At 39.6% G+C, this 19,018-nt stretch overlaps 1 protein-coding gene across 16 annotated transcripts in view; it reads right to left on the bottom strand.

Annotated features, from left to right (window-relative positions):
• Window positions 1-19,018, bottom strand: part of BPTF (bromodomain PHD finger transcription factor) — a 157,064-nt gene that overhangs the window by 89,768 nt on the left and 48,278 nt on the right. For all 16 annotated transcript variants that reach the window (XM_047709007.1, XM_047709004.1, XM_047709011.1 and 13 more), the window contains exons 3-4: window positions 7,183-7,406; window positions 502-708 (exon numbers count right to left, since the gene is read on the bottom strand). In XM_047709007.1, coding sequence (XP_047564963.1) covers window positions 502-708; window positions 7,183-7,406 — 431 coding nt within the window. The remainder of the gene's footprint in view (window positions 1-501; window positions 709-7,182; window positions 7,407-19,018) is intronic.

Here is a 19,018-nt window from a genome sequence, read left to right as displayed (position 1 = left end):
TTAAAATTGCTTTAGGACAAATGGCCACATTCAATCAACTACTAAAAATGAATGATCACCAAGAAAACGAGCTTTTATTCGATGGCCATTTTGAAGCAATTAGATTCTGGGATACTTCTGCAGTAAGTAATCCAAAGACTATTTACGAATACTTAAAATATTAAGAATGTTTAATTAATATAAAAATGAACATATCACATACAAAAGTGGATATTCTGCTATAAAAATAGGGATTTTTCACCAACAAATCTCATAGGAAAATGGCACCTTATTAGGAAGTATAAACAGAGATATATATTATAACCAATCCACCAATATGTAAAACTCATTACAATGATTATACATGTTACAAGGGGAAATGATATCCTACTTTCTTTAGAAATATAAATTTAAATAAGTATTAGTAATAAAAAGAGATTCATTTTCATTTTGAAAGTAAAACTGAAGGTTTCATATATAACACTGATTAAATATCACTTTCTAGCCAAGTAATTTTTTTACCCTCAGATTTTCCTTGCTCAGGATCATCATCCGCCGTTTTGTCATCACTGTCTTTTTCAAGGGACTGGTCTTCAAACTCCTCTCTACTTTTCTCAACATCTTTGGAGTTATTATTCTCAGTCTCGTTCTTGTCCTTTTCTACTTCTTCTGGGCTTTTAACAATATCAATATCTCCTTTTTTGGCTCTTATGGATTCCAAAATTTCTTCTGTAATAAAAAACAAAAAGTTCTGCTTCCATATATACCAAATATAAAAGTACTACAGATGCCACTTAAGAGTTTCAATATAAGTTATTAAAATTAAACATGTTAAAACATTAGAACTATGAAATAAGGATAAAGATTACCAATACAATGTCAATGCTTATAGAACCCAACCAATTTGGTTATCTTCATTTCTAGAAAATATATGGTAATTACAACTACTTTCTTTTTTCAAAAAAGAAAATCAGTCTAACCTTTGAAGCTGACATGATAGAGATTACTGTCATCTCTTCTACCGTATGAGGAAAACTGTAAGCTGCACAGACCCAGAGTCCAGGCAGTGTGGTACAGTGGTCAAAACCAAGGTACCCATGACCCAGTGCACATCTGACTTGAACTAGCTGTTTAGGCTTACAGTCGCCAAGCTATCTAACCTTCAGGTTCTAATGCAAAATGAGAAAACAAAGTCCCATTTGGAAAAAACATTTCTCTCTGAAGTCCCGTAACTGTTTTGAAAGTCAATATATCCCTAAGGGCTCTAATCCTCTTTCAGTTTGGGTGGAATGATATTATAGCATGATGTAGACCACAAGTATATTGGCAAAGACTCTCAGGTATTAATGATATTCTTTGGATTATGATCCAATACTATCATTTTCTATTTTGTTCCTCAAGTTTATTCCAGCTTTGGCCACTGGGAGCTGAAAGTGAAAGTTCTCTGTTCTCTGAACACACTTCAATCATTCAGTTGTTCATTTGTTCATTCATTAAGCGTTTCCTTACTTTCTAGTACGACAAGACGCTCCAAGCTCACCTTGTATTTTCCCTGCCCCAACCCTAGAATCCATGATCTCTTGGTTCTTTTTTTTATTGGAGAATGATATTCAGAAGACATGATCTGGGCTCAGGTGTAATGGTTACTATTACAGTGTCACTATTTCGATACTCAGCCGACAGCTAGGAAATGTTATGTAGATGCATACTAAACAATGTATGTCATACATCTATATTTTTTCTCTTTGTGCGGTGGTTTGTGTGGTCCATTCAAGCACTGCCCTGTTGCTTCTCTGTAACTTCTAACAAGAGAAACCTTGTTCTCATTATCTATAATATATCTATTTATTTGGTCAACTCTAGTATACACAGTAATTTCAGAACTGCTAAACTGTACCCCCATGAGAAATAAAATTATCAACTAGAGTACAGTGTTTGTGAACAAGAAGAAACATTTTTTAATGCCATGTAACATGGTATTTTTAAAAATTTTTTAATTTCCTTGTTTACATTTCCTTTGTTTAAATCTTCTATACCTGCATTTTCATCCATGCTTCTTAAATTGTAGGTATCTAGAATGTTTCCTAGGATTAAAAAAAACCCTAAAAAGTCATCACTGGAAAACACTGATCTTTCTGGTAAAGTGATGACAGCTGAGCTGGCTGGAGTTAACTCCTCACACTCTCTATCACCTTCTCTATCCCGAATTCCTATAAGAATTCAGAGCCAATCAATATATGAACATCTAAGATAGGTACAGGACAATTTCATATGGAAGAAATTCCAACTGGCATGTTTTCTGTCTTCCTCATCATCCAAGTCTTCCCAGGATCTTTTTGACCTATCTCTTTGTATCCCTTTACCTACCACTTTCAGTTCAATTCACCACAGCTATGGTTACTCTTGCTAATAAGTACACTAAACTTATCAATGGAAGTATCTCATTTTTTTTTAAAGAACTTTTTATTTAGAAGTCTAGTTTCCAATCACTTGCTCTTCTTAGAGCCATATTATTTCTCTTTCAAGCATAGCTCCACCCTGATTTTCAACTGCCAGCTCTTCTTTTTCCTTTTTTCAAGAATCTTTAAGCCCAATGGGGGCTTGAACTCATGACCCTGAGATCAAGAGTCAGCAGCTCTACTGACTGAGCCAGCCAGTCGTCCCCAATTGCTAGCTTTTCTTCACCTAACTAGTTCAAGTTCCTCCCAACTTTCCTAGTGCCACTTAATGAGAATAAAACAACATTAAAAACAAGACAAAACAAAACAAAACAAAAACAACTACTACCAGGGTGAGTGGATGGCACAGTCAGCCAGTTAAGCATCTGACTCTTGATTTCAGCTCAGGTCATGATCTCAGGGTCGTGAGATTAAGCCCTATGTGGGGTTCTGTGCTGGGCATGGAACCTGCTTAAGATTCTCTCTCTCCCTCTTTGTTTGCCCCTCCCCTCCGCTCTTTCTCTCTCTCTCTAAAATAAAATAAAACCCATCTCTACCTAGAAAAATGTATTCTAAAAATAAACTTCCTTCAAAACACCAAAATAAAGAATTATAAAATACAATTACCATAAAGGTATATGATAAAGCAAATATAGCAAACTATTTACAACTAAAAATATACACTAAATTGTGTAATCATGATGGACATACAGGTGTTTACGGTACCATTTTTTTGATATTTCCACATATTTGAAAATTTTCATAAACTATTAGAAAAAAACAGAAAAGGAAAACTGAACTACCAAAGCAGAATTAAACCCTCCGAAAGTATACATATAAGTATATAAAAACCAATAGGGCTTGGGGCACCTGGGTGGCTCAGTGGGTTAAAGCCTCTGCCTTCGGCTCAGGTCATGATCCCAGGGTCCTGGGATCGAGCCCCACATTGGGCTCTCTGCTCAGCAGGGAGCCTGCCTCCCCCATCTCTCTGCCTGCCTCTCTGCTTACTTGTGATCTCTGTCTGTCAAATAAATAAAATCTTTAAAAAAATAAAAAATTAAAAAAAAAAAACCAAAGTGCTAAACTTGAAAGGATTTATGCTATTTGCAAGGTTAAGAATGCCAAGTCATCAGAACACACTGTGATGCTGAAACTGATGTCATGATAACGCAAATTACTCCTGGCCATTTCAGAACCCAGTAGTTTCTGCTGTTTTCCTCTCATAAAATCCCAAATTAAAGAATACCACAAGAAATTATTCTAGGTTTTTACCTGGCCTGGATGTCCTAAATGGACTACCATAGCTCAGATTTTGGTTCCCAGGGAGAGCAAATAAACTTAACAGTGGCAGACCAGCGTTTTAATGGGGAATTCTTCTGTCTGAATGTTTAATTCACTGCCAGTACCCACACCCCTTACAAAGCTGTTGAGAGGATTAAAGGCTTGTAAAACATCTAGTTGAACACCAAAGCAGGTACTCAAAAATGCCAGTTTTCAGGATGCTTGGGTGGCTCAGCTGGTTAAACGTCTACCTTCAGCTCAGGTCATGATCCCAAGGTCCTGGGATCAAGTCCCGCACCAGGCTCCTTACTCAGTGGGGAGCACAGATTATCCTTCTACCTGCCACTCCCCATGCTTGTGCTCTCTTTCTCTCTGATAAAATCTTAAAAAAAAAAAAAAAAAATCAGTTTTCTCTCCTCTTCCCCATCAATTTTCAATTCTTTTGAGTAAGAGGACCATGTTGGATGAACCTTAGCAAAGGAGAAGAGAAAAGAAAAAAAAAAAGTGTCACTTTTTGTCTAGATCTCCCCATGAAATAAATCCAAGCCACAGTCACTCTTACTTAAATGAACTCCACACTGTATTAAGAGGGTAACTACAGGATCAAGACAGTCCCACAGCACATAAGCATTAGTCACCTGTCTTAAGAATATATTCTGGCCTAATGCTCAAAGCTTTCTCTGCTGTTCCTGATTACATAAAAAAGTTTAATTTTTAAAAGTACATTATATGCTGGGCGCCTGGGTGGCTCAGCTGGTTGAGCACCTGACTCCAGGTTTCAGCTTTAGGTCACAATCTCAGAGTTGTGGGACTGATCAAGCTCCCATCAGGCTCTACACTCAGTGGGGAATCTGCTTGAGATTCTGTTTCTCCTCCTTCTGCCTCTCTCTCCCCCTAAAAATAAATAAACCGAATCTTTAAAAAACAAAAATAAAACAAACAAAAATGCTCATTGTAGGAAATTTGAAAAATATAAATAGGATACCAACTATAATCCTACTATGCTAATTGGTTTTTTTTTTTTACAAAAGCTGGTGTATTTACCGCGTTGTTTATTTAGAGAAAGAGAATTTAAGTACTTCAAAGACCCAGGTACTGTTCTGGCATGGTACCTTATGTAATTCTCCAAATCTTCAATCTTCTATCACATGATAATCTAATTCTTCTATATTGGGCATTTCTAGTTTTTCACATTCCCCTGTATCAGACCACTAAACATTTTGATCACCAATTCCTATTTTGTTTTTGCTCTTTACTTAAGATGATACTGGGGTGCATGAGTGCCTCAGCTGGTGGAGCGTCTGACTTCGGCTCAGGTCATGACCTCAGGGTCCTGGGATGGAGCCCCATGTCAGACTCTGCACATCAGGCTCTGTGCTTAGCGGGAGGTCTACTTGTCCCTCTCCCTCTGCCCTTTCCCCTGCTCAAGTGTACCTCCTGGTCTCTCTCTCATAAGTAAATAAATCTTGGAAAAAAAAAAAGATGATACCATCTCTACAATTTTGTACATAGGCAAGCTCACTCTAGAAAATATTTCTAATTCAACATACTTGATAAAAACATACATAATACTGCCTTTTAGGGAACTGGACATAGTTCTTTATTATTGTACTAAAAGCTGAGGATGCGGGGCACCTGGGTGGCTCAGGGTCCTGGGAAGTTTGTATCCCCTTCTGATTTCTTTTTCTCCATGGTATAGATCAGATAATAGGAAGTTTATTAATTTTAGACAGGTTACTTTCCTCTTGGTTTTCTTTCATGAATCATGGCATTAAAATTGACAAATCCATTTTTACTTTCTTGCATCCTCAGCTTTTATTTTTTTATTTTTTATTTTTTTTAAGATTTTATTTATTTACTTGACAGATAGAGATCACAAGTAGGCAGAGAGGCAGGCAGAGAGAGAGAGGAGAAAGCAGGCTCCCCGCGGAGCAGAGAGCCCGACGCGGGGCTCGATCCCAGGACCCTGAGATCATGACCTGAGCTGAAGGCAGAGGCTCAACCCACTGAGCCACCCAGGCCCCCCAAGGTACTACTGTAATATAATCCAAAGTATAAAATAGATATCCATGAGTCCACACTGATATAAACAAATAAACGAGGAGAATAGACAAATCTCCTTTGCAGAAAAGTCCCAAATGATTTGTGTAGATAGCTGCTACCCCAGAGTGGAGCCTAAACCCTCCCCACCTGAGTGCAGGCAGTGCACAGTGACTTTCTTCCGAAAAGCACAGCACAGGTGGGAGCAGTAATCTTACAGGGCAGAAACTCAACAAATGCCACCTGAACCAGATGAAAATCATCAGTGACAAGTCACGTGATGGCATGTAGTACTGATAGGAGAGTGGTATGGTCTTCCTTCCAGAATCCGTATCTCAGTTCTGAGAAGAACATGAGACAAATCCATTTGAGGGCCTTCTATTAAATACCTGGCCAGTACTCCTCAAAACCGTCAGTCATCAAAAATATGAAAAGTTTGAGAAAATGTGACCGTCTAGAGGAACCTAAACAGACATAAGTAAATACAATGTGGTAGCCTGGATGGGATCGTGAGACAGAGAAAGGTTACCAATAAAAATAAGAAAATCAGAATAAAGTACAGATTAAGGTATCATAATGTATCAATATAGGTTCACTACTTATGACAGATGTGCCTCACCAATGTAAGATGCTAGTAATAGGGGAAAGCTGGTGCAGGGAATCTGGAACCCTCTGTACTACCTCAGCAACCTTTCTGTAACTATAAAACTATTCCAAAATTGAAAGTTTTATTTAAAAAAAAAAAGCAAAGACTATCTTTTAAAAGAATACTCTTTCTCATAATTAAAAGTAGGATTCGCGGGATGCCTGGGTCGCTCAGTAGGTTGAGCATCTGCCTTTGGCTTGGGTCACCATCCCAGAGTCCCCAGACTGAGCCCTGAGTCTGGCTCCCTGCTCAGTTGGGAGCCTGCTTCTCCATCTCTACCCCTCACCCCACTCGTGCTCTCTCCCTCTCTAATAAATAAATAGTTTAAATAAATAAATAAAAAGAAGTAGGATTCTCAATAAGATACCCGAATTAAAGAAAAAAAATTTAATAATGACCAAGGCAAGATATTAAAGGCTAAAATGCATAAAATCCCTAATTTATGTTGGGATGAACAAGATTCCTTAGGAAAAGGAAAACAGAGAACTGAGGTGCCTGGGTGGCTCAGTCAGTTAAATGGCTGCCTTCGCTCAGATCATCATCCCAGGGTCCTGGGATCGAGCCTCATGTCGGGTTCCCTGCTTAGCCGGGGGTCTGCTTCCCCCTGTCCCTCTGCTGCTCCCCTGCTTGTGCTTTCCTGCTCACTCTCTCAAGTAAATAAGATATTTAAAAAGAAAAAACAGAGAATTAAAATATATATAACTTGAAATTTTAATAATTTCAAGTTTTACAGTGATTTCATAGCAAGAGTTAATCCTAAATTTAATAACAAGCAAATTGAGAAAATTTCCCTCTCACCATTAGCTGCCGCCAGAAAGGATTTGTTACTGCCCCGAGCCTTATTGGTCAAGTCTTCAGTTATGTCCATGTGCCGGTGGATTTCTTCCCGCATTTCTTCCAGAATTTTGCAAAGTTCTGCTTCCCAGTAATCTTTATCTAGACAGTCAATTAATTCTGCAAGTTGGACCTTTGTGCTGTAGTACCAAATTTTCTTCTCATTCTCATTTTCTGTATCTTCTTCTCTGTTTAAAAGAAGTACAAAAACACTCTCTGTGTTAGACATAACGGCACTGATCTGACAACTGCCATCTATCCAGTGAAGGTTAAAATATGTAATACAAAGTCTGCCTACTACAGCTCAGTATATTTGCTTTCAAGAAATCCCCTCAAGTCTCATTCAAACTCAAGTTACTTTTACTTTAATTGAGCAAGCTCTAATTATTTTGATTTCCTAGCCCACAGTAGCTTAAGATAAAACAATCTGTGAGAAATAGTGGAGAGAGGATGGAGAGCCTGGGTCGCTCAGTCGGTTGAACATCCAACTCTTTTTTTTTTTTTTTAAAGATTTTATTTATTTATTTGACAGAGAGAAATCACAAGTAAGCAGAGAGGCAGGCAGAGAGAGAGAGGAGGAAGCAGGCTCCCTGCTGAGCAGAAAGCCCGATGTGGGGCTCGAACCCAGGACCTGGGATCATGACCTGAGCCGAAGGCAGCGGCTTAACCCACTGAGCCACCCAGGCGCCCCTGAACATCCAACTCTTGATTTCATCTCAGGTCATGGTCTCAGGGTCATGAGATGGAGCCCCACAGTGGGTTCAGTGCTCAGTATGGAGTCTGCTTGAGATTTGGTCTCTCTCTCTCTCTCTCTCTCTGCCCCTCCCAGCTCGTTCTTGCAAAATAAAAACAAAAATTAAATAAAACCTTTAAAAAACAAAAATAGTGGAAAGAGAGGAATTAGTATAGCAGCAAAGGAAGATTATCTATGGATGCCTGGGTGGTTCAGTTGGTTCAGCAGTCAATTCTTGATTTCAGCTCAGGATATGATCTCAGGGTCCTGGGACTGAGGCCTGTGTCAGGTTCCTTGGCCACTGGGGAGTTTGATGGAAGATTCTCTCTACCTTCTCCCTCTGCTACTCCCCCAACTCACGTGCGCTCTCCCTCTAAAATAAATAAATAAATCTTGAAAAAAGAAAGAAAGAGGGGCGCCTGGGTGGCGCACTGGGTTAAGCCTCTGCCTTCGGCTCAAGTCATGGTCTCAGGGTCCTGGGATCTGCTCAGCAGGGAGCCTGCTTCCCGCCCCCCCGCACCGCCCTCTGCCTGCCTCTCTGCCTACTTATAATCTCTCTCTCTCTGTGTCAAATAAATAAAATCTTTAAAGAAAGAAAGAAAAGAAAAGAAAGGTAGGTAGATAGATATCTAGAAACATACAGTAACAGGACCTCACACTTCAGAGTGTGTAAGTACTTGCTGGAAGACAGTCTTACTTATACGTCAGTTGACTTTAAGATCATCACTGAACCACATGAATAGAATCTGAACCAGAAATATTTAAGTTATGGTCAGTGCATGGCAGGAACAGAGCAGGCTGACATTACAATCCAGTTTATAACATTTCCATCAACATGATATACATGCTCTGCTAAATTCTGGTCCTTGAAGGAGTCAACTCTGTGAGTGATAATGTCTCCTCTCTCTTCCTTTCTTATGGACAAAGTTCAAATTGGAGAGAAGAGCAACGTCCTGTCCTGCTTGCATCTCTCCAAAGGTCCCAATCACTTGTAATGTAGCTGTAGATGTCAACTAAAAACACCAGGTAAATGCATGCTAGGACCAGACTTTCAGAAATACGTGTGACAGTATTTCTTCTCACATTCAAAAGGAATTCAGGAGCATGTGTGAGTTACCTGATGAGAGAGTCTAACTTTCCTGTCTATTCAACAGCAAACTCACAGAGCTGAAAGAACTAGGCTTTAAGAAAGACCTGGTTTCGGGGCGCCTGGGTGGCTCAGTCCTTAAGCGTCTGCCTTCCACTCAGGTCCCAGAACCCTGGGATGGAGCCCTGCAACAGGCTCGCTCAGCGGGAAGCCTGCCTCTCCCTCTCCCATTCCCCGCTTGTGTTCCCTTTCTCCTGTGTCTCTCTCTGTCAAATAAATAAATAAAATCAGAAAGAAAGAAAGAAAGAAAGAAAGAAAGAGAAAGAAAAGAAAAAGAAAAACCTGGCTTTAAAATGGCTTTAAAATACTCAGGCATTTATAAGATATGCAAATGTGGACAAGACACAACTCTCTGGGTTTCTGAGCCATTTTATTTACCCTGCTGATAAAATGGGGATAATTGTAACTCTTTCAGGGCCACTGTAAGAATTAAAGGCATTATAATAAGGCACAGATTGTAAAAAAAATAAAATAAAATAAGGTATAGATTGTAGCACCCAGGCACATTGTTAGTAATCAATAAAATATTGTTACTATTACGGTAGTAAGGAAATAAAAATGGAGCAGAATTCCAAGAATGAGTCACTCAGTAATTCTGAAGAAAGGAGGGACATATTAAGTCATGGATAAACAAATGGATATCAAAATTATCAAAAACGGGGAAAAAAAGGATTAATGAATGTTATCTCACTTTGCTGTTTAAAAAAAACTTTTTTTTATTTATTTAAGTAATCTCTACCCGCAAGGTGGGGCTCAAACTCAATCTCAAGATCAAGAGGTCGCACGCACTCCCAAGCCAGCCCCTCATTTTCTGCTTTCAAATCAGCATCTGCTGACATATGAAATTAGCATATTGTCCTATTAGAAGCTCTCTTAAAAAATTGCTGAAAATCATTTTTTTTAAAATCTGCTTTCAATTTCTCTAATTGGTATTTCTGACTTCTTATGACTGATGACAGCAGTCTTATTCCAATTTACAGTGCTAAAGATGTCAGAGTCCTCTAATCAAAAAGACTAATAAAATACTTTTAAAAGGCAATACTGTATCAAAAATGTAATTAAGTGATAATATCAAATCAGAAAGTACTTAAGTGAGCTTTGGCTGAGTGTAAGAGTTATAGGACAGCCTGATTATTTTCTAAAAAATTAATTTTAAGGATTCACTTGTTATAAAGATGTTGAATTCTTTCTTTTACTATTTCCTTTCTCCTTTTTACTCAGGAAAATCTACCAAATTTCAATGAAACAAGAAAAACATTCTTGGGGTAGAAAACATAACTTACAAGTGTAAGATTTCAACATGAAAATGAGATGGTATGGGAACGAACTTAATTAAACGGACCTTCTATTTTCTCAAATAACTCTCTACTATTGAAAGGGTTCCTAATATAGCTGACTTAATCCATACTGTCACTTGCATAATTTCTATCTAAACAGAGAGTACGGGTGCCTGGGTGGCTCAGTGAGTTAAGCCTCTGCCTTTGGCTCGGGTCGTGGTCTCGGGGTCCTGGGATCGAGGCCCGTATCAGGCTCTCTGCTCTGCGGAAAGCCTGCTTCTCCCTCTCTCTCTGCCTGCCTCTCTGCCTACTTCTGATCTCTGTCAAATAAAATCTTTAAAAAAAAATAAATAAAGAATACTTAATTTTAATTATTTTTTTTTTAAAGATTTTATTTACTTGAGAGAGGGGGAGAGAGTGAGCAAGTGAGAGAGCACAAGCCAGGGGGGTGAAGCAAAGGGAAAAGCAGATACCCTGCCCAGCAGGGAACCATGACCTAAGCCAAAGTCAGATGCCCAACCAACTGAGCCACCCAGGCACCCCTTAATTTCAATTTTAATCTTAATTTTCATCTTAAAAGAGAACTCACTACTTCATATAACAGAATGCTCTTCCTTTTTTTTTTTTTTAAAAGGTCATGGGTTGTGAACTTCCAACCCTGAGGTCAAGACCTGAGATGAGATCAAGAATCAGACCCTTAACCTACTGAGCTGCCCAGGCACCCCGGAAAGTTCCTCCTTTTAATGAGATAACACAAACCTAGTGTTTCTATCAATTAGTCCTGATTCTGCCTGCTGGAGTTATGTGAAATAAACTTAACACCTCCTCCTCACACAATCCTTCAAATTGTTCACAACATCTACAATTTTACTCTCTCTTTTCAGGCCAAACATGCTCAAATACTTTAATCATTTCTTATAGCACATTTTCCAGTCTTCACAAATCTGATATTCTTCACCTCAATGTCCCTCTGTAAGTGTGGCACCTGAAAACTATTTTTGATTCTGTTCAACAGTCATATACAACATTGACAATTTTTTTCTTCTTAAAGCTGTAGAAGGATAAATTTGTTAAAAGCATAAAGTAACAAAACAGAGTGAACAACAACTGCTGATGTTTTCAAAGAAAAGCTGGTTTTTTCTTTTTTTTTTTTTTAAAGTAACATCTGTACCCAACATAGGGTTCAAACTCATGACCCTGAGATCAAGAGTCTCATGCTCTAATGACTGAGCCAGTCAAGTACCCCATGAAAAGCTGTCCCAATCCTTATGGACTTAGGCACATTAACATAGTTTATATAATCAAAACTATTTGTTCTAATCATAAAAGTGACAAAAGCTTTCCTATACAAATTACATTGATTTATATATACATTTGGTTTGGGGTTAGAATGTGGTTTCTGTAGAAGCTCTGTTCCTACAGTGCCTACGATGTTCCTTCTGTACACCCAAACTGGCCTGGCTTTCAGAAAGACACTAACCAGCTCAAAGGAACTCACAGATGGCAGGAGAAGACAGGTTGGAAAGAAAACATTTGCCAAAAATATAATTAACAGCAAACATAAATATTAAAGGTCCCCATTTTAAAGTTTGTTTGGCTTTTATTCATGCAAGATAAGTAGGAAGTTAATGACTAACAGTAAATTTCAAGTTTCATTAAAAAAAAAAAAGAAACATAGAAACTTAAGAGTAAGGAACACTAGTAGTGGGTTGAATAGTATCCCTCCAAAATTCATGTCCACCTGAACCTCAGAATGTGACCTTATTTGGAAAAAGGGTCTTTGCAATTGTAACTAGCTGAAGATCTTAAAATGAAATCTGGTATCTTTGGGAAGCCTAGGTGGTTCAGCCGATTAAGCATTGGACTCGATTTCAGCTTGGGTCATGATCTCAGGGTCATGAGATCAAACACCGTGGAGTCTGCATGAGATTCTCTCTCTCCCTCTCCCTCTGCCCTTCCCCCTTCTTGGGCATACACACTCTCTCTAAAATAAATCCTTTAAAAAGAAAAAAAACAGAGGGGACAACTGGGTGGCTCAGTCAGGCATTCAACTCTTAATTTTGGCTCACATCATGATTTCAGGGTCATGAGATAGAGGCCCAAGTGGGGCTCTGTACTCAACAAGGAAGGAGTCTGCTTGGGGTTCTCTCTCTTCTCCCGGTACCCCTCCCCTCCTCTCTCTCTCTCTCTCTCTCTCAAATAAATAAATAAATAAATAAATAAATAAATATAAATAAATCCTGGAGTGCCTGGGTGGCTCAGTCAGTTAAGCCTCTGTCTTCAGCTCTGGCCATGGTCTCAGGGTCCTAGAATCGAGCCCCACGTTGGGCTCTCTGCTTGGTGGGAGTCTGCACATATGCTCTCTCTCTCAAATAAGTAAATAAAATCTTTTAAAAAAAGAAAGAAAATCCTTAAAAAAAAAAAAGAAAGAAATCAGGTATCCTTATAAGTGGAAGAGAGGGCACAGAGAAACACACAGGAAAGGTGACGTGAAGGTGCAGGCAAACAGTCATGTGACCCATCTGTCTACAAGCCAAGAAATGTCAAGGATAGCCAGCGACCACTAGAGCTTGGAACAGTCTCCCTGAGAGTCTCCAGAAAGAACCAATCCTGCTGACACTGAGGTTTTAAACTTCTGGCCTTCTAAACTGTGAGAGAACAAATTCCTGTTGTTTTTTAAGTTACTCCGTTTATGGTAGTTTGTTACGGCAGCCCTAGGAAACTCATATTTGGGTGTCAGGGAAATGGGAGTGCTGTTCTAACAAGTACCTAAGAATGTGAAAGTGGCTTTCGAACCAGGTGATGGGAAAAGGCTGGAAGAATGTGGAGGTACCGGAAAGAAAAGGCTCAGACCACCTCAAAGAGACAGAGGTAGGCAGAGATTGGAATTATGCTGCTAAGAAGCCGAGAAACACTTGGGCCACTAGAAGCTGGAAAAGAGCGGATTCTTTCCTAGAACCTCCAGAAGGAACATGGCCCCACTGATGCCTTGATTTTAGACTTCTAGCCTCCACAATTGTGAGATAATAAGTTTCTACCACATTGTCCGTCGTCCTTTGTTACTGCAGCCACAAGAAACTAATGCAGGTTATCAATTTAGCAACGAAAGCAACAGCCAGGTCTGGCAGCCCGAGTGGGTTAGGACCATACATTCTGGAGCCAGAATCCCTGGGACTCAATCCTGACTCTGCTGCTTACTGCTAATTGTGCGGTGCTGAATAAATTATTTAACCTCTCTATGCTTCAACTTCTCCATCTGAATAATGGGGTTACACTACATATATCAAAATGCTGTTGTGAGGATTAAGTAAATCCGAATACTTAAAGCACTTAAAACTGCAGCGGCACCCACGCCTACGGATGCAATACGCAGAGTTGCTATTATTTTCCTCATCTTATGAAGTATGTGATAATCTACTTTAAAACAAATAATTACAGGGCACCTGGGTGGCTCAGTCAGTTAAGTGTCTGCCTTGCCTCAGGTCCTGATCCCAGCCAGGGTCCCAGGATGGACCATACATCAGGCTCCCTGCTCAGCAGGGAGTGAGTCTACTTCTCCCTCTGCCCCTCCCCCTACCTCTCCCCCTACCCTCTCCCCGCTCCCCATGTGCACTCTCTCTCACTCTCACACAAAAATACACTCTTAAAATAGTAATAATAATTACAAGTGGGAAGGGTGTTTTTGTTTTATTTTATTTTGTTTTGTTTTAAAAAAAGGAGAAGTCTTTTAGGGTGCAAGAGGGAAAGAGGTTCAGAGACAGAAAGCCCTAAGAAATGGCATACATAGGCCAGGATGTGAAGGATAAGTGAGCCAAAAAAGGTTTTGAATGTTTTAGTTTGGTTTTTACCTTATTGTGTTTTGAGTGGTGGAAAACAAGAGAATTAAATGTACATACAGAATTAGGGAAATGTGAACTTTCTGTTAAGAGCAAATGGAAGTAACTAGGTTTTTCAACTTGAGGGAAAAAGAAACTGATCAAAACTGCTCCTTTAAAAAATCACCCAGAGGTGGCGCCTGGGTGGCTCAGTGGGTTAAATCCTCTGCTTTCGGCTCAGGTCATGATCCCAGGGTCCTGGGATCGAGCCCCACATTGGGCTCTCTGCTCAGCAGGGAGCCTTCTTCCTCCTCTGACTGCTTCTCTGCCTACTTGTAATCTCTGTCTGTCAAATAAATAAATAAAAATCTTTAATTTAGAAAAAAAAATCACCCAGAGGCGTCTGGGTGGCTCAGTCAGTTAAGCTTCTGCCTTCAGCTCAAGTCACGATCCCGGGGTCCTGGGATCAAGGTCCGCAACAGGCTCTGCTCTCAGTGGGTCATCTGATTCTCCTTTTCACCTCCCCTACCTTGCTCATGCTTAAGCACACTCTCGCTCTCTCTCTCATAAATAAATAAAATCTTAAAAAATAAAAACAAAATTTTTTAAAAAATCATCCAGGTATGAAAAAGAGACTAGAACTGGGGAATGGGGAGTTACATATAGACCAGTTTGGAGGCTACTGTAGTCTAATCAAGATCATGCTGGCTTGTATTATAGCAAGGATAGTGAGAATGGAGAAAATCAGATTCAATACTTCAGAGGTAATGAAAAGATGGGGCGCCTTGGTGGCTCAGTAGGTTAAGCATCAGCCTTTAGCCCAGGTCATGATATCGGTGTCCTGGGATGGAGTTCCTAGTCAGGCTCCCTGCTCAGCAGGAAGCCTGCATCTCCCTCTCCCTCTGCAGCTCTCCCTGCTTGTGCTCTCTCTCTCTCTCTAATAAATAGATAAATCTTTAAAAACTAAAAAAAAAAAGAGGTAATGAAAAGGTATAACAAACAATACTGGACAAAAGCCTATCCCCGAGTTTCTTGCTTGAACAGCTGGTACGATGGTGGTCCCATTTACCATGATGGGATCCGTGGATGAAAGGTAGGTAAGGGGTGGAAGTGATGAGTTCAGTTTTGGACAAGTTGTATTTGAGCTGCCTGCTCTGTGAACATGTCCGGAGACTTAGAATATACAGAACTGGACATGGGCAGAAGGCTTACGGATATAGGTTTGATGGCAACTAAGCCAGCAAGTAAATAGGTGGTTTACAGCTAGAACGGGGAGGTACAGGTGCAAAGCAGCATAGGTTTAAGAATATAATTTAGTCTGTTTGAAAAATGAAAAAAAAAAAAGTTTTTAAGTATATTTACTTATTTAAGTAATCTCTACCCCCAATATGGGGCTAAAACCACAACCCTGAGATCAAGAGTCACATATGATTCCACTGAGCCAGCCAGGTGCCCCCCTTCAAAACAGCTTTAAGTGTTGTATTCAAGGTAATTTTATCCAGAATGAATAGTGACAAGAAAAGGTGCTAACCTAATTTGGTAATTCCTGTTTTACTAACTGTCCCAATTTTAGAGCAAAGGATAGGATGGATGCCATAATTAAGAAAGACTGGCCATGATCTCAGAGTCCTGGGATGGAGCCCTACATCGCGCTCTCTGCTCAGCAGGGAATCTGCTTCTCCCTCTGTGCTCTATCTCTCAAATAAATAAATAAAATCTTTAAAAAAAGAAAAAGGAAAGATTAGCCTTCTTATATATATTGGATTAAAAGCGATCTCTAAGTTGATTGCTCGGCGTTTGGTTCCTTAGGTAGATTCATGTAAGAATCTTTCTTTTATTATATGCTTCACTAACCTATACAAATAACATATTTTTTAATGAGTATTAAACACATAAAAGCAGTAGCAGAAAAGCTTAGTTTGTATAAACTACTAGCATTGCAACTGAAAATTGTTCACTACTGGGGCACGTGGGTGGTGTGGCTAGTTGAGCGTCCAACTCTTGATTTCAGCTCAGGTTGTGATCTCAGGGCTGGGAGATCAAGCCCTGAGCTGGGCTCTGTGCTCAGCAGAGTCTGCATGAGTTTCTCTCTCCCTTTCCCTCTGCCCCTCCCACCATGCATGCATGTGGGCAACACGCTCTACACTCTCTCAAATAAATAAATAAATCAATCCTTATAAAAATATTGTTCACACTCCACACTTTATTTTGGGTATGCCCCCTTTGGGCAATAGGTCTGTTGACTCATCATTTTAAGCTTCCAGGGAGAGGATACACCAAATCTCCATCCAGTCAACTGAACAATTTACATGACTTTAAGTTTCACCAGGAGTCCACATATAATCTACCACAAGAGGGCATCAAACTGAAATTGTTTTATCTAACTTTTTAAAAAAAGATGTAAAATCTTTCTGATTTACTGAGATTATTGACATTAATTACCACTAACAATGATATTTAAAGTTTTGTATTTGACTTTATAAAAATAACAGTAAAAAATCACAGCATGAAGAAAAAAAAAAATCACAGCACGAAGAAAAGAAATCCTTATCCCCCTAAAATCTTCACTAAATTTCGTGTACTTTATTATGCATCAAGAAAGGCAATTTAAGGGGCACCTGGCTGGCTCAGTAGGCAGAGCACCTAACTCTTGATCTTGGGATCATGAGTTTAAGCCCATATTAGGCACAGAGTTTAATTTTAAAAAATCTATATATCTAGGGGCGCCTGGGTGGCTCAGTGGGTTAAGCCGCTGCCTTCAGCTCAGGTCATGATCCCAGGTCCTGGGTTCGAGCCCCGCGTCGGGATTTCTGCTCAGCGGGGAGCCTGCTTCCTCCTCTCTCTCTCTGCCTGCCTCTCTGCCTACTTGTGATTTCTCTCTGTCAAATAAATAAATAAAAATCTTAAAAAAAAAAATCTATATATCTATATATAGATTTTTTTTTAAAGGCAATTTCAGGGAATGAGTAAAGCTTTCAAAAAAATAAATTAAGTGAATGGTTTCACTGCCAAATATAGAACTTAAGGAAGTTTACTGTTCAATTTAGAAAAGCAGATTATTTCATCTCATCAATAATATACCAAAAATCCATCTACTCGGGACGCCTGACTCAGGTCATGATCCCAAGGTCCTGGGATTGAATCCGACATCGGGCTCCTTGCTCAGCAGTGAGCCTGCTTCTGCCTCTGCCTTCTGTTTTCCCTGCTTATGCTCACTCTCTTGTTCTCTCTGACAAATAAATGAGTAGAATCGTTTAAAAAAAAAATCCATCCACAAGTACTTCAAACGTAACCTAAGTCCTTTGACTCATGTAATTATAAAGGTTCACACACATTTAACTACATTTAAAGAATCTTCTCTCCTACTTGCCTGAGTGTTTTATTTATTTATTTTAGATTTTATTTATTTATTTGACAGACAGAAATCACAAGTAGGCAGAGAGGCAGGCAGAGAGAGAGGAGGAAGCAGGCTCCCCGCCCAGCAGAGAGCCCGATGCGGGGCTCGATCCCAAGACCCCGGGATCATGACCTGAGCCGAAGGCAGAGGCTTTAACCCACTGAGCCACCCAGGCGCCCCCTGAGTGTTGTTTTAAATACCAATACTGATTTATCAGGGAACAGAACTTCTTTGGAATGCCACTTATATTTTCAAAAAATGCCTCTGTCTCAAATTTTTAAAGGTCTCAGAAATACCCAGCCCAGGTACAGCAAAAGTCACTACACTATCTCCACCCACCCCCAACCACAGTCGTAAGCACTGATTTTAACAACTAAAACAATGTAAGTTGCAGGCATCTCAAGAGGATGCCTTAAAAGCTACACAATAGTATACAATTAGTTAAATGAAAATATTCTAATAGGTTCTGAAAAAAGATTCCAGGTCCCACTTACTAACAGTCAGAGAGTCTTGGGCAAGCCCTAGAGCAAGTTATTTAACCTGTATGAGCTTTAGTCTCTTCATCTATAAAATGCAGACAAAAATAATACCTACATTATTGGGTTGTTGCAATTATTAATGAAAAAAAAAACCCATAAATATAATGGTTAGAACACTATGAGGCACATATTAGTACTCAATAAATGTTTCTGGCTATTCACTACTAATTCAGCACCTACTGGTTCCACCTTTGGGTCCCTAAAACCCTAGGTCTAGACCTTACGATTATTTGTAATAAATCTTATAAATGTCAAGGCCAATCAATATATGAACAAAGCTGGAGCACCTGGGTGGCTCAGAGGATTAAGCCTCTGCCTTCAGCTCAGGTCATGATCTCAGGGTCCACTGTGCTCTCCGCTTGGCAGGGAGCCTCCCTCCCCCTCTCTTTCTGCCTTCCTGCTTGTGATCTCTCTCTCTCTGTGTCAAATAAATAAATAAAATCTTTTAAAAATAATTTTTTTTTTGTACAAAGAACCTTTCTCATGTTTCTGGCCCAAAAGGGCAGGACAGAGAAGGAAGTGAGAAGCAGGGAGAATGAACATCCAAGAGGATGAGGGAAGGCAGGATAGGGAAGGGAAGTATAAGGAGGGAAAATAGGACCACAGAATACATTTCACTTACTTCCTACTATTTTGTTCAAAGAGATTCCAAGGACTCTGGGCCTTTTGAGAGGGCTTTTGAGACAGAGTCTGAACATGGCCTGTTGAGGCATTTGAAACAGAGTCTGAACATGGCCTGTTAACTACTGAATGTCTATAGAAAAGGACATGCACTAGGCTCCCTAATGGGCAGTGTCACTGACTTTTCACTTAAAATGAAATACAGCATTAAACTTCAACCCAAAACATGGTTACAGTGATCTCACCAGTGGTAATGACCTTGCCAACAAAA

This window comes from Lutra lutra, chromosome 16 (genome assembly GCF_902655055.1).
Source record: "Lutra lutra chromosome 16, mLutLut1.2, whole genome shotgun sequence".
Classification (NCBI taxonomy): Eukaryota; Metazoa; Chordata; class Mammalia; order Carnivora; family Mustelidae; genus Lutra; species Lutra lutra.
The sequence above is the reverse complement of the archived record's forward strand: the minus strand, read 5'-3'. Positions and strand labels throughout refer to the sequence as shown.